This window comes from Myodes glareolus, chromosome 16, assembly GCF_982192425.1.
Source record: "Myodes glareolus chromosome 16, mMyoGla1.1, whole genome shotgun sequence".
In the NCBI taxonomy this organism is placed as follows: domain Eukaryota; kingdom Metazoa; phylum Chordata; class Mammalia; order Rodentia; family Cricetidae; genus Myodes; species Myodes glareolus.
The window spans coordinates 12,648,427-12,664,541 of record NC_142041.1 but is presented as its reverse complement, the minus strand read 5'-3'; the positions used below and the strand labels follow the sequence as shown (position 1 = coordinate 12,664,541).

At 44.7% G+C, this 16,115-nt stretch overlaps 1 protein-coding gene and 1 non-coding gene across 2 annotated transcripts; both read right to left on the bottom strand.

The window, feature by feature from the left end:
* Positions 1-9,237: 9,237 nt before the first annotated feature.
* Rps20 (ribosomal protein S20) lies at positions 9,238-10,445 on the bottom strand. The gene is made up of 4 exons (XM_087897086.1): positions 10,288-10,445; positions 10,017-10,116; positions 9,744-9,817; positions 9,238-9,457 (listed from the first exon to the last, which is right to left on the bottom strand). The coding sequence occupies exons 1-4, from the start codon at positions 10,288-10,290 to the stop codon at positions 9,275-9,277; spliced, it is 360 nt and encodes a 119-aa protein (XP_087753212.1). The 5' UTR covers positions 10,291-10,445; the 3' UTR covers positions 9,238-9,274.
* Positions 9,889-9,955, bottom strand: LOC125391463 (small nucleolar RNA U54). Its single transcript, XR_007229149.1, has one exon. It is a non-coding gene; the product is annotated as a small nucleolar RNA U54 (small nucleolar RNA).
* Positions 10,446-16,115: the final 5,670 nt, after the last annotated feature.

The following is a 16,115-nucleotide window of genomic DNA, read 5'->3' as shown; positions in this document are numbered from 1 at the left end:
TTCCCTTTCTGCCTTCCTCTCTCCTTCTCTTCCTGCTTCCCTCCCTTACCATTGATCTGGGAATGAAAAGGGAACTTTAAAAGACAAAACTGGATGAATAAGAGGAGGTGTCTTGGGGAGGCTCAGGGAAATGATATAGGGTCTTGCTATGTAGGCCAAGTTGATCTTGAACTTTCAATCCTCCAGCCTCAAGCCTTGCAAAGGTGGAATTATAGGGTTCAACCAACATGCTCTGCTCGAAAGCAGTGCTCATCAACAAAGGTTACCCCAAGTCACAGCAGCACACTCTGCCCCCCCCTTGTTTTGAAGACATCAACTCTACGAATAATGAACAATAGAATTTTTAGATGAGCTTTTTTTCATGGTCATGATAGAAAGAAAGGTGTCCAGCTGGGTGGTGGTGATGCACACCTTTAATCCCAGCACTTGGGAAGCAGAGGTAGGCGGATCTCTGAGTTTGAGGTCAACCTGGTCTGCAAAGCTGGTGCTATGAAAGCCAGGTCTACACAGAGAAACCCCGTCTAAAACACAGCAAAACCAACCAACCAACCAAACAAACAAACAAAAAAAAAAAAACAAGAAAAAAGGGGAAAAGATAAAGAAAAAAGGTATCTATGTGTCTGTCTAAAATTAGCTTGGCTGGTCATCCCTGGAATTATACATGAGAGAGCCATAGACACTAAAGGAAATAAATACACCCAAGCAAGTTAAGAGCATTTTTACATGAGTCGGAAGGAGTATACAGTCAGAACATCAGTTAGCACTATATATTTAACGGGAGTCATAATCAATGTGTGTGCACCTATAGCAATCTCATATCACGCCATTCCCACACAGTAGCCTACATATACCCACCATGGAGAAGACTTAGCCTCTTTGACCTAACCTGAATGTACAAAATGATGGCCCCTTGACCTTGGGGGCTGATCCGTCTAATTCGGACTTCGTATAAAAAGAGTTGCTGAACATCCGAGTTTTCAAATGTGAAGCCTTCCTCTACCTTAGCCTACAGGAAGAGCCAGCCTTACCTCTGGCGCCGTGGTGGCCTGGCTCAGGTCCCTGACTGATGGCCAAGCAGAATGTCAGTACAAGACCTGCAGCACAAAGAGAAAACACGGTCAAGCTCTGTTCCGTTTCTGGGTTTGAGTCACAGCTAACGTAAGCGATGAAAAGGCGATTGTTTCCACCAGCGTTGTCAGTGTGAGAACAGCTCTCCCTGTCTGCAGCTCAGCTTTGTTCAGATACCATTGTTCTCAGGCTTGGTGCCTCAGACCTGAGCAGTCTCTGGGAACCTCTGCAATTCCTTTGTTCCTACCTTTTACTCATGCACACCATATATAACTGCAAAACAAAACCACAATATCCTTTCAACTTATTGCCTTATGCTGGCACATGGGAGAGTCCAAGTGCCAAAGCATTAATTATCTTTCTTACTTTAATGCTTTATATGGGAAAGTAGGGACTTTAAACTACAAAGGTCGTTGCTATTGTTGCTGTTTTAATTGCCAAAAGGACAGGTGTGGCTGCACACACCTACCATCCCAGGGCTCAGGGGGTAATTGCAGGAGACTTGTAAATTTAAGACCCTTTTGGGCTACACAGTAAGACCATATTTTTAAAATTAAAAACAAAATAAAAAGCAAAGGATTAGAGAAATCTTATTACATCATAATGCTCGTACAATGGTTTATAAGCTTTATCTTTCCTTCGTCCAGTTTATCTAGATTTAATATAGTGATTCTAGGTCATATTACTGTTAGCAGAGTTTCGCTTTCTCTGTCTTTTTTGATATGTGAGCTTTCTAAAGCTGGCTTGTTCATAAAAATATTAGATGTATAGTCAGACCAACAGATGAGGATGTGCCTAGTGCGGCACAAACCAGACAGTTTTGTGACCCAAGGCGGTAATGCCTGGCAACAAGAGACCACAAAAGGAAGCACCATGGGTGGCGGGGGGGGACACGGTGATACAGGACAAGTAGGTTTAGGGTTGGCTAGCTTGTGTAAGTTTCCTCAGCTTGGGGATAGAGGGTGTAAAGTTCTCCAAGCTCCTCTACCTGATCATGCAGTAGTTACGGCAAAGACAGTGGTATGGGGTGTGTGTGGTGGGGCGGTGGGGGGCTTTGGTCTTGCTGAACTCAGCTGTGATCACAAAGGCTAGTTCACTGGTGAGAGCTTCAATGATGCAGCGAGGTTGGAATGTTGCAAGTCCGGAGACTTGCATCTTGGACCATCTTCAACCTCTTTGATAGCCATCTACTGCCGTCCTCTGTACCTGACCTGACATCCTCGTGACCACTAGGTAAGCCCTTCGGAATGCGGAGACAGACCCCATTTCCCACACCCAGAGGCTGGGACTGCTGTCAGTCATCACCAGGCCTGGCGCTGAGACTCCAGCTTCTCCAGAACCCGCCTACTTGACGCTTCCACTAATGGATCTGAAAAGTGTCTTGAGCTACAACTTCCTTTGTTCTGTTACTGTGAAACTGCACAGAACTGTGACCATGTTGGAAGATGACATTTGGGTGCCTGAATCTGTGTTCCTGGGTCATGGCCACTCATATTTAACTCCAGAACAAACGATCTCTTTTGTTCTTTTGAAGTGAGAGCTGTTGTGTTTTTTTCTCAGGCACAGGAAGGACAGAGGAACGGTGCTGATGGTCCAGTCCCGCCCAGACTGGGAGGGCGAATGTTGCACTGAAATTGTGACTCATAACTTAAGCCTTAAGTTCTAAGCTGGAGTTAGTGTTAGTCTTTTAATCTAAGGTGAAATTTTCTTTTGTATTTAAAGACAGGCAGACCCTTAGGCTCCCTGGCCAGCCAGTCTAACCTACTTGGAAAGTTCTAGGTCAGTGAGAGGCCCTGTCTCAGAGAAAGATGAGTGGTACATGTGGAGTGACACCTGAAGTTGTCTGCTGTTTTCACATGCACACACATGTACACACAGAGACACACGCATGCATGCACATGCACACATATGCACACACTTACGCATGTTCATGCACACACATGTACACACCTCACACACGCATGCTCATACACACACCTGCACACATATTCATGCACACATGCGCGCCCACATGCATGACACACATGTACACGCATACACACATGCATACACATGCACACATGTTCACACACAGAGACACATAGACACATGCACACACTCACACACACGCATGCTCATGCACATACCTGCTCACACACACATGCGCACGTACGCACACACTCACACCCTACCATCTTTCAGGCTTTTACTTGTGCAGTTCTTCTTCGTTTTTTTTTTTTCCTCTTTCCTCAGTCTTCTCTGGTTTTAATTGAATAATTCTGTGGTCGAGTTTTATTTCTGTCCTCTGGCCTATTGTTCATATTTCTTTTTAAAGTATTTTAGAAGGCAGATGTGGTGGCACATGCCTTCATCTCAGCGTTCACTGTCAGCCTGGTCTGCACAGGGAGCCCCCGGCCACCTGGGCTACATACATGGTGAGACCACCTTAAAAGGAAACAGAAAGGAAGGCGAGAGAGTGTGGAGGAAGACAGAAAGGCACTTTTAAGGACTGCCTGGGTTAAAATGTACTTTTGCAACCTACTGAAGTCCAGTTTTCAGTAACATCGCATCTTTGTGAGTTTGAGACCAACCTGGTCTATAGAGTGAGTTCCAGGACTGGCTCCATAGCTACTGAGAACCAAAAAATAAAATAATAAAATAAAATAAGGAGCCATATGAAGTGATTGACCAAGCCCCCATAGGGTTGTATGATACACACTGCAATGTTTGCACAATAACCAGTTCCAATACATCTTTCAGAATTTGTCTCCATGGTTAAGCAACGTATGATTACAAATGTTTGGGGCTGAGCTGACAATGTATCATGTTGGCATCATATCTAAAAGGCAAAAAAAAAAAAAGCAAATAAAAAACAATGAGGGGCTGTCTTCTGACTTTTATATGAGTAGGAGGTGGTTCCAAACCAAAAACAATGAAAACCATTCTAGGAACGTTAGGAACATGTGCTTTCCAACACATCCCGGCACTGTGACAATAACTGGATGGATTATGAATAATAGTAGTCATAGTTTTTACTACACTAACCTGTCTCTTTTCTCAGTTTAGAGATAAAATACTTATTGATCCCGTGGTCCTTCCTTTTGTTTGATTTAAAGTGAAATGTAGGAATATTTGTCCTTGAAAAAGATTTAAACTACCAGTGTTGAGTTTTTGTGAAAATGAAAACACTGAGACCTGGACATAAACAATGTGTCGAGCCTTAAGGGACCACAAGTGAAAGACGGGTACCTTAAAAACTGACAAACTGGGGTTGTAGAGAGGGCTCAGCAGTTAAGAGCCCTGGCTGTTCTTCCAGAGGATCTGGGTTCAAGTCTCAGCACCCATATATATGGTGACTCACAACTGTCTGTAACTCCAGTTCCAGGGGATCCAGCACCCTCACATAGATACACGTGCAGGCGAAACACCAATGCACATAAAATAAAGCCATAAAAAAAACACTTGCATTAAAACAAAACTGACAAGTAGTTTCTAGAATTGTAACATCAATAGGCTTTTCTTGATTTTGTTTTCTTCAAAACTTGCAGTTTCAAACCAGGCGTGCCTAAAATCTCGGCATTCGGGAGTCTGAGGCAGAACAGCGAGTCTCAGGCCAGACTGATTTATACAGAGACTCAGCCAAGAATAACGTTTACGTTTTTGCTAGAAGCGTACTTATGTTAAGGTCTTATTTTCTTCTTGTTGGGCTTTCTGCAGGTGAAGCTCTTAAGCTGTGGCTCAGACACTGTGAAGAGGCGATGACCAATAAAGACGAAGGGAAACAGGTGTTTGGAGACTGCCTCATGAGCATCTCCTTCCGCCTTTCTGTCTTGTCTCCCCTGCTTCTATTATTTGGATATGTGATGAGGTCATCTCAGTTTCTATTAAGATTCCTGAATGTCTTGTCAAAGACATACATAGTTAAGACATTCAAAAGTTTTAGCCAATTTATTTTTGTTAATTAACTACTTGGCTGGAAAAGCAGTCCCCTCTGAACCTGGCTGGGTTCTAATTGGGAGAAAGGTCAGCCTCCTTCCATCTGGAGAACTCTACACCACATGTGAATGAGACAAGACATTCAAGGAGTTGCATTTTCAAATGTCTTTCATTCCCTAAAATTCAAATTAACTTATTTTTCAAATATTTGTATAGCTTGTGTTCTGTGCCAGATACTGTCTTAAGAGCATTTAAAAAATTAATTCACCTACTTTTTAGGCAATTTCATGAGGTACTTTTCTTATTTTACAGGTAAGAAAAGTGAGATACAAGAGTAACCCAGTAATGGAGGCACAGGCCTTTAACCCCAGCACTCGGGAGGCAGAGACAGGCAGACCTGAGTTCGAGGCCAGCCTGGTCCACAGAGTGAGTTCCGGGACAGTGAGAGCCACACAGAGAAACCCTGTGTGTGTGTGGGTGGGGGTGGGGGGGGGGCGGGGCACGTAGGGGGAAAGAGCAGTGAGTAACTTAGACACATAATAATGGGAGCATAGCTGGAGACCCTCTGCCTCTGGGGTCGATGTCTTTCACACTGTCTGGCCCAGTGACCTATGGTGGACTATCTCTTAGTAAAAAGTGGCTTTCTATACAAAATCTAGAACTGACATCTGAGAAACTTAAAAATCAATTAAATTTCAGTTGATGATTGTAAAGATTGAAATGTCACACACAGAAACCAGAAAGAAGGCTCGAACAGAAAGAGGAAGGAAACAAACTGGTGAGCTTCACAGCGTTCTGGAATCCAGAAAACGTGTGTCGGCCTAGCAAAAGTGGGCGGAGTGACAGTGGCCACACTGGTAATGTGCGCCCAACAATGATGGAAGCCGGGAATCAGGATCGTTGGCTGCTCAGGGTTCAGAATGGAGGAGTTGGAAGAAGGTAAAGACCAGGGAGAGGCTCTGCGCTTGCCTAGCCTATGTGAGGTGCTGGGATCAGTTCTCGGCACCACAAAACAACGAGCTGTGCTGTAGGCCCCAGGCTCAGCAAAGCATTGTTCAACACTGCCATGCCGCTGGGGAAGAGCCAACTGAAGGCTTACAGGAGGATCTCAGCTCCTCACTGCAAGCACGCTCTTGGGAGGTCCCCAAAAGCAAAACCCACGTGGAGTAAGAGCGTGTGGGAGAACAGGAACAGGAAAGATCCCAATTGTAACCATAAAAACTCATTTTTCAAGACAGGGTTTCTCTTGTCCTGCAGCTCACTCTGTACAGAGTGGCCTCACACTCAGAGATCCATCCTGCCTGTCTCCTGAAAGCTGGGATTGAAGGCAAGCACTACCATACTCAAAACAGCACAATTCTTTATAAAAAGATGTATTTATTTTTATAATTTATTTTTATTTTATTTGTATAAACATTTTGCCTCTGTGCATGTATGTATGTATGTGTACTTTGTGTGCCTGGAGCCCAAAGAAGCCAGGAGAGGATTCCCTGAAATTGGGGTTACTGATGGGTTGCAAGCCCACGTGGATGCTAGAAACCAAATCCAGGCTCTCTCCAGAGCAGACAGTGCTCTTAACCACCAAGCCAGATCTTGAGCCCCAGAACATAATCCTTAAGTATGAACAGAATTAGTCAAATATATGTGGTAAATAAAACACTATGACATTTATATATATATTTTATATATAATATAAATATATATACATTTATATGTAATATAAATGTATATATATTTATATATATAATATAAATGTGTGTGTATATATATATATATATAATCAGCTGTTGGGATATATTTTAAAATAAGAGCCAATTGAACTTAAAAAAGAAACCATGCTTCTAAGTAGATGTAAATTCAAACTACCCCGATTTCATCATTACATGTTATCTACATGTTAAGAATCACACTGCATATTGTATTTGTAGAAATTTAAGTTGGAAGTCTAGCACATGGGAGACCCTGAGTTTGGTTCCTGAAAACAAAATGAAAATCTTTATAGAGTGATAAAAATATTACATAATTTACAATTTTAGTAACACAATTTTTTGGGGTGTTCTACGTTAATGAAAAATGCAAAATGTGAGGTGAAAATGTCTTTACTTTTGCAGAAAATGAACAGGAATTTGTATGATTTAATGTGCTCTGAAAATAAAAGTTCACTTATTCAATGTTCTCCAGTTGATCCGCCCCACCTCTCTTCCACTGAGATGATCCATTTAGAGATCTCTTAACTGGGTCTTAGAGACTTCTCAGAGAAAAGCCTTGCAGGTAGCTCAGCACTAACCTGGTTAGCTTGTTCTCTAAAAATCCATGCTCATGGCAAACAACTGTCTCAGCAGGAAATACTTAAGCAGATACTGTAGTCACAACAGAATTGATGTAAGGAAGTCTTCTAAGTTGATCCAGCCTCCCAATCCGATAAAGTTTACACCCACAAATCGTACACACAAGGCCCTAGGGATGGCAGGTGCAGAAACCTGAGACTGCAGCCAAGGGTCTTCAACTCCCTCGGAAATGGCTACGTGACATTTCTCAAATGGCAGTGCTCTGAGTCAGTCATTTCTACCTTTTAACTCCTACAGGATTCATGGCTAACTACTGTCCTTCTTAGACTCATTCTCAAGGCTCTAAAAATGACTTTAAGTATTTAAAAACTTAAAATATAAAACTTTTCAAATTTTATTGCTTTTTTTGGAATTAGGCCTTACTATGCAGCCCTGACTAGAGACCCACCTTCACTGCTGGGATTAAAGGCCTGCATTGCCACATCCAATCTGTACATTTTAGTTTTTTTGAAAGCATGCTTTTGATCCATGCTCTTTACCTATTACTAAATGAAAACAATTTGTGGGTAAAACTGAATCTTCACTCACAAAATGTTCTTTGGCTGTAATGATTCATTTTCATAGAACCTACTTTTTCGGTTTATTCTCAGGATCTTGAGTAATATGCCTGTCTAGGTAAACTCAGTAGTGACATACAGCCTTGGGGGTCTGACTTGGTTGTCCATTTAACACACCTGGGACGAGGAACCTGCCTTCCTTCACCAATTAAGCCTGTTGGGCATTTTAATTGATACAGGTCAAGCCCACTGTGGGAAGGAACCATTCCCAGGCAAGTGGGCCTTTGACTGTATGTGATCGAGAGAAGCCAGTAAATTTAACTGGTCAGAAAGAAAACCCAGGCCCATTCCCAATGTATTCTGACTAACCCTATTAAATGGCAATCCAACTGTGTAAACAATGTCATAGTTTGCAAAATATTCACTTCTAGAAATTGTTTTTTTTTAAAAAAATAAGTGCTCCATCTGGTTATCCACTGGATAAATTATGTTTATACACCTAACAGATCACTCTTGACACTAGTTAAGTGGTGGACACTGGTAAAGCTCAGCACTGAAAACCTGCTTCTGAACCTCTCTAGCACTTACTGTGAAGTCTTCCTGGTTAAGCTCTAGGATGCTTTCTTTTTTCAAACTTATGACCAAGGACTTAGATGGTTCTGTGGGTTAAAATGGTATATGCAGGCTTAGGTCCAAGTCAGATGACTATGCTGTACCTTAAGCGCTCTAACTATACTTTGACAGACCCTACCACCATGTCCTTCACAAGATACAAGAGCAGACCACTAGTAGCTTGGGTCTAGATTCTCCGTAGCAGTCTCTGGACACCTATTCTTAATTTTCTGTAAGAGTCAAAGTAAGCTACCCTAGGGGCTTATGCTTATAATTGGGAAGGCACTGTGACTAAGCATGACTCAGGGTGCTGACCCCATTTTAAATAACCCTAATTAACCACACATGGTGGTCCAAGCCTTTAATTTCAGTTCCCTGGCGCAGAGACAGGCAGATGGACTTCTGTGAGGCCACCTGGTGCACACTGAGACAACGTCCCAAACAAAAAACCCAGACTTAAGGGTCACAAAATCTGTCTGCTGTCTGGTATTAATTTAGCCTTTAAAATGGCCTAGTGCCCTCTAGAAAAGCTAACTTCCTTTTTACCTGTCCCATTTCTTACACACCTCTAAATGGTTCACCACTGCATGGCCTGCTCAGCAGTTAAAAGAACCCATTCTCTTGCTAAGGACTCAGGTTCAGTTTCCAGCACCTATGTGGTGGCTCAAAATCGCCTGCAACTACAGTTCCAAGCAACCTTACACCCTCTTCTAATCTCTGCTTGCACCAGATACCCCTGAGACACTCAAACATGCAATAAATTAAAAAACCCGTTTTCTAAAAATAAAGTCAACAAATTTTAACCGATTAAGTCAATTTATTAGAACAGTTGACTTAGGCATCTGCAATGGTGACTTCAACCTCCACGCCCGGCTCAATACTGATGGACGTAATCTGCTTAACTATCTCGGAGGGGCTGTGCAAGTCAATGAGGCGCTTGTGGATTCTCATTTGGAAACGATCCCACGTCTTGGAGCCTTCACCACAAGGTGTTTTTCTTGTAGTGATCCTCAGGGTCTGCAACAAAACAGAAAGAAACCAAAGTGTAGCCACGAACCATTTCTCCCTTCCGCTAACAAGTGTGTCAGGTCCCAGCAACTTCCGCCAGCCCGAGGCGCCCTGGAATTTGCTGCTTCAGTAAGACATAGCCCAGGCAGCACCGTGAGGTGCTCGGCACCCGTCACAGGCGAAAATTGTACAAACTCATTTCCCGTTTTTGTCTTTAAGTATTCCATGAGCTACCAAACCCCGGGACACCAAGCACACGCGTTTCAGACCACCACAGGAAGATTCTGGCACTTACCTTGGTGGGCATGCGCACCGGCCCCTTCACTTTCAGGTTCTTCTCCTTGGCGCCTCTGATCAGGTCGGCACACACTGAAGGGCCAAGAGACACTCTTTCATTTCCGTTATCTCAACCCTCCCCCGTCGCCCCCGGGAAGCTGGCCCATCGGCTCAGAATAGCGTAAAAAACTATCACTGCCATTCAACACAGTAAGGATCTCCTCACCGCCGACCGCCCCGCAGCTAAGTTAAAGCGCCCGAGGGACGAGAGCCCCGACCCCACCACACTGACCCTTCTCCAGCGACTTCACGTTGCGGCTGGTGAGCGTGATCCGGATGCGATGGATCGCCACCTCGGGCTCCACGGGCGTCTTCCCGGTGTCTTTGAAAGCCTGTTACCACCCCGGCGGGAAAACAAACAGCGACCCGTAAATGGCGGCCCGCTCCGGAGACACCGACGCCACCAGGGCCGTTGCCGCGGCGGGAAACCCTCTGCTCGCCGGCGCCCGGGAACGTGAGCCCCGCAGACGCCCCGGGCCGCGCGGCGCCGTCCCCCGCCTCACCATAGCTGCGGCGCGGGCTTCCTGACCGACTTGTTCCTCGGCGGGAGCGAACAGCGGTGAGTCAGGACGGGAGCAGGCCGAGCAGAGCTCCGCGGCGAGCACTACCACGCCTCAGAAAGGAGGGCGGAAGGGCCGGTGGGCGCTTATATAAGCACGCTCGCATCCGGGTCCCTCGCGCCCCGGAACGGGAAGCGCCCCGCCCGCCAAGGGGCGGCCGCGGGAGGCCGGGCCTGCGGCACTCGAGAGTTGGCGGGAAAAAGGGGAGGTCGCGCGCGCGCCCCTTGCCGGCTCGGCGGAGTAAATGCCCTGATCCGGAGGACGCGGGAGACTGGAACCTTTGCAAAGCGCTGACCCCTGTGGTGTTTGCGGAGCGAAATACGCTTCCCGTGCACACCCAATCCACGTGATTTGTCCTGACAAGTGAACCACTTTCCTGGGTTTAAGTGGCATGCGCCTGGGGGAAGAGCGACCCGACAAGCCAGGCGGTTAAATTTATTTACTTTCGGTGCTGGAGCTAGAATCCGGGGCTCAGCAGGAAAAAGCACCTAACCCACGAGCCCGACACCTCGAGTTCGGTCCTGTGAGTCCTCGGTGGAAGGAGAGACTGGATTCCGGAAAGTTGTCTTCTGACTTCCGATCGAGAGCTGTGGCACCCACTCCCACCCACCCCCCATTAATAACCCAAATTAAATTTTTAAAAATTATTCAAAAACTGTTTTTCAGAGCCGAAATGCCCTTTTGTGACATCTCCGCTTTGGATTTCCCAGAACATCGAAAATGTCTATATCGGCTAGGAAAGACCCGAGTTTAGTGTTCACACCTTCCGCTAAGAGAAGGCGAAGCCCAACTGCAGGGCTCTGTGGGGTCACAGCGCAGGTACCTGCAGCCCGGCTGGGACCTGGGTGTCCAATTTTAACACATCCTCTCCCCTAGGTCGCGATGACGCAATGTGTACTGGCTAAGACCTCCGAGGACTCCTCAGGGCGGAGCATCTGTTCATAATAAAACCCATGTCCAAATACAGCAGAAGGAAAGCCAAGCGAGGTCAAACGCCCTGGAAAGCAGGGAAGGGTGCAGGTTGACCTCCCACTCCAAACTCCCTCCCCGTCATGGGTAAGGACGTGGTCAACTAGACTATAAACACAGAGGTGGGTTTAGGACAGGACAGGAGAAAATAACAGTTATTTGCTCAGACTTGCCAGACTGGTGAGGGTCTGAGCACCGATCCTTCCAACCAGGACACCATTTAAAGACTTTCTCCTCTGATCTTTGCGAGAGAACTACGCTGGAAACTTCCAAGGACCAGCACTGGCTCCCTTGTTGGGTGATACCCAACCTAGTCTGACTCACAACATACACGTTGTTTTGCATTGAACAATTAAGATAAGTGTTAAAATTAGATTTTTCAAGATCAGTTGTTTTAATCCATTGACAGCAAATACTCTCCTACTATATTTCAGAACAGAATAAAAATCTGAAATCTGTATTCTTTTTTTTTTTTCTTTTCTTGCTTAGTTGTTTTGCCTTTTTGAGACTGGGTCTTACTAAGTAGTCTTGGCTGACCTGGAATTTCTAGATATCTCCCCACCTCTGCCTCCATAGTGCTGAGATTAAAGTCATTGGCCACCACCCCAGCTAAAACCTGCATTCTTATTTGGGTACCTGTGACCTCCGTGAAACTTTTAACTCTGTTGGATGTATTATAGCGTTATCTGCAGCAAATAGACAAATGCATACTCGCCCAGCATCCTGAGCTGTGATTTGTATTAGTATCAAGAGGAGTTGTATCTTCAGAAGCCTGGACAGCCGTGCTCCAGGGTTGTCCAGGAGCTCAATGGAGTGCTCGAGAAGTACAATTAGAAACTTTTTAGTAGCCCAGACTAGCTTCAAACTTTAATCCTCCTACCCAGTGCTACGGGATTACAAGGGTACACCACCACTTTGAGCTAGAATTATTTCCAAAAACAAATCTTAGGTTTTCCTTACTTCATACTTGAGGAATGGTGAGCATGTTAACTTCTTGAACAATAAGAAAATAATTTTTCTTTTTTTAATTTTATAATTTGCTTATTTGTAATTTTTTGGTACATTGGTGTTTTGCCTGCATGTATGTCTGCCTGTATGAAGGTGTCAGATCCCCTGGAACAGGCGTTATGGACAGTTATGAGCTGCCATGTGGGTGCTGGGAATTTAACCTGGGACCCCAGGAAAAGCAGTCAGTGCTCTTAACCCCCGAGCCATCTCTCCAGTCCCCCAGAAGAAGAATTTTAAGATGGTCTCAGTGGCATTGGTCTGTAATCCCAGTTCTGGGGAACCATAGGCAGGAGATTCAAGACCAGCCTGGAGGACATATTAAGAACTCATCTCAAAACACTAAGGGCTGGCTGTACTGTGGCGGTGCACGCCTTTAATCCCAGCACTTGGAAGTCAGAGGCAGACAGATCTCTGTGAGCTTGAGACTAGGCTAGTCTACAAAGTGGATGCCAGGCCATTCAGGACTGTTACACAGAAATCCTGTCTCCGAAGGAAAAAGGAGGAGGAAGAAGAAGAAAAAGAAGAAGAGGAGGAGGAGGAGGAGGAGGAGGAGGAGGAGGAGGAGGAGGAGGAGAAGAGAAGAAGAAGAAGAAGAAGAAGAAGAAGAAGAAGAAGAAGAAGAAGAAGAAGAAGAAGAAGAAGAAGAAGAAGAAGAAGAAAAACAAAGCAAACCAAGGCCAAGGGCTGGGGATGTAGCTCAGCCATAGAGCCTCTTCCTAGCTTGCCCAAGGACTCTTCCTGGACATCAGACACATTATGGTACACATGCATTTATGCAGGGAAAACACACCATACATAAAATACATACACAAAAAAAAGTTTGGAAAAGGAAAGCAAAGGGGGGTTCTTTAGAAATCATAATTATGGCCACGGAAGTAACCTGACTACAGAGCACCCACACAACCTGCTTGAGTGCTGGGTAACCCCCATCACCACACTGAGTAAATAAATCAATAGAACCACCATATATCCCAGAGACCCCACCCCTGGGTAGCTGTTAAATCAGTGTCTCGGAGCTGGGGAGATGGCTCAGCAGGTAAGAGCACTTGCTGCTCTTCAGGAGGACTCAGGTTTGGAAGTCTCTTGATGCCTGTAACTTCAGCACCAAGGAATCCCTTGCCCTCTTCGGATCTCTGGGTACCTGCGCACAAGTGGCATCACTAACAGACACAGGTCCATAAATAAAAAGAAGGAGTGTTAAAGTCAGTATCTCAAAGAGACACCGTCTCATATCTGCGGCAGCATTATTTACAGTAACCGAGGTGTGGGGACAGACTAAGGATCTAGCAATACTTGAGCGACTTATGAGAAGGATGCATATACACAGTGGAGTATCGCCTGCCCTTCAGAAACCAGTGCTGACGCATATCAGTGAGGCTGTTGGCACAGACTACGTGGAGGCAGAAAGACAAAAAAATGTGTGCTCTCACTGATAGGTGGCAACCAGAAAGTCTAACTCATAGAGGCTAAGGGAGAAAGGGGTTGCCAGGGACAGGGTGGGGCGGCAAACTCTGGAAGATGTTCAGTAAAAACTGCTATTTAAAATTTTCTTTTCTTTTCTTTCCTTTCCTTTCCTCTCCCTTCCCTTTCCTTCCTTCCTTCCTTCCTTCCTTCCTTCCTTCCTTCCTTCCTTCCTTCCTTCCCTTCTTCTTCCTTCTTTCTTTCTCTTTCTTTCTTTCTTTCTTTCTTTCTTTCTTTCTTTCTTTCTTTCTTTCTTTCTTTTTTGGTTTTTCTCCTCTGTGTAGCTTTGAAGCCTGTCCTGGAACTCACTCTGTAGACCAGGCTGGCCTCAAACTCACAGAGTTCCACCTGCCTCTGTGTCCCAAGTGCTGGGATTAAAGGTGTGTGCCACCACCGCCTGGCTCAATTTTGCTGGTTTTCATTTCAGACTTCTTGCTGTATTTTTCTCTTGAAAATTTGTGTGTAGAGTGTTGCCCAAATTTCTATGTTAATATGTAAGGTAACCATTGAATGAAAAGTATGAATTAACAATACGCAAAATGCTGAAGGAAAACACGTATTTTCATCATTCAAAGAAAAGCAAGTATACCTTTAGGCATGTATATATCTTTTTTAAAACTATGGCCTCTATCCTATGCACAATACGATTCAAGGACTATTTTATAAGTTTATTTCTGTTTTATTCCTTTTCTTTTTTAATTAAAATAATTGTTATAACAATTATTAGTGTGTATGTGTGTATGATGTATTTGTGTGATGTGTGTATGTGAATGTGTGTTATGTGTATGATATGTGTGAATGGGAAGGATGTATGTATGTGTGTGATGTGTGTGTGAAGGATGTATGTGTGTGTGTGATGTGTGTGAGAGTGATATATGTGTGTGTAGGCAGAGAACAATTGGTTCTCTTCACCCCACCTTCACTTCTTGTGAGCCCAGCCTTTGTGACTGAGACATTTCTGCAATTCTCATTCCGCCTTTAGTTCTTAGTTCCAGGGATAGAACTCAGGCCACGAGGCTTCCAGTGCCCAGCAGCAAGCGCCTTCACCTTTGAGCCATCTTTGCCAGGCCCTTTCCATCTCCTTTAATGACAATGTGACTGAAGTCTCTAAAGAAACCACGTGTGTATGGAAGACTGACTGACTGGCCCTAACCTCACCATGGAGTTGGTCAGTAGAGACTTGCGCGGCTATGTATGAGAGTCAGCAGGACCTTGGGCTCACTTCAGTCTGTTCATGGCTCTTTGTTGCCAATCTATGTCTCTTCTAGTTTTATGACTCTTAGTTAAAACTTTTGAAATGTGTTATTATCTGACTATAGACTTTTACCACCTTTAAATCTAAACCTTGTAAGTTAGCCTCAGAAACCTCCAGAAGGGGCTTCACCCCGCACTGCTTCTGCTGTACCTGCCGTTTCATGTCCCCCATAGACGCGTCTCGTCAGTATGTTGATTTGGGCTTTTTTCACCATTCTGTGATCTTAAAACTTCACGGAATCTCTCTGAAGTGGGGTGTGTGTGTGTATTTTCAAGTGCCCCGAGGCTGTGGTCCTTAGCTATGAAAACTTACGTTTGGCTTGGGAGAAGTGCTCTCCCGTTCCCTCTGGAACAAGACCTGTGTTTGCATGAACACCGTGTATCAGGAATTGTATGGAAGATTTTTTTGGACTTTTATCATGAATTGTGTGGAGGATTCTTCCATAGTTTTTAGATGTGGGTTTGTTTTCCCTTTTTTTCCCTCCTCTGATAAAAAGTCCTGGTGGGTGCATGGCTGTCTGTCAGGCCTCTTAATGTTAGTAGTGCTGTGTGAGGCTGGGTGGGGGCTGCCTGTGTGATGCAGGTCATTTAGACATCCTACCTTTAGCATTTACCCCCCGACACACACCAACAATCATCCATCCCCTTCTGCTGTGACATCAAACACAGACACTGCCCGATGTTTTCTCTGGGGCACAGTCGGGACCCTCCCTCACCACCATTGACAGCAATGACAGACGACAGATAAATCACTGTCTCATCTTTAGCACTGTGGGTCAATTTTTTACTATTCCTGCTTTCCGAGAAAGCTGTACCTACCTAAATACATATGTCCTTCAACAGTAAGAATTCTAAGTGTGGAAAAGCTGAATTAAATATCCATTTTATTTTAACTTATAAAATAGTCTTGTGGCAATTAGAAAATGTTCTCAGTATCTCCCCTTAGCCCTTTAAAAAGTATTTTTCTTTGGAAAAGCTTGTGAAGACTTGCGTTGCACTCTGTAGCCTCGTGAGTCTGTGAACCGCCACCTACTGGCCTTTTGTCGTAATGACATTATCATCCTATTCCTTCCAAAAGG

Excerpts from the sequence above, each read along its gene's own strand:
- Rps20 (XM_087897086.1), bottom strand. Across the intron at positions 9,818-10,016 it reads CGTGAAGTCGCTGGAGAAGG|TGTGTGCCGACCTGATCAGA; the intron begins GTCAGTGTGGTG and ends TTGGCCCTTCAG. Across the intron at positions 9,458-9,743 it reads CGGTGCGCATGCCCACCAAG|ACCCTGAGGATCACTACAAG; the intron begins GTAAGTGCCAGA and ends GTTTTGTTGCAG.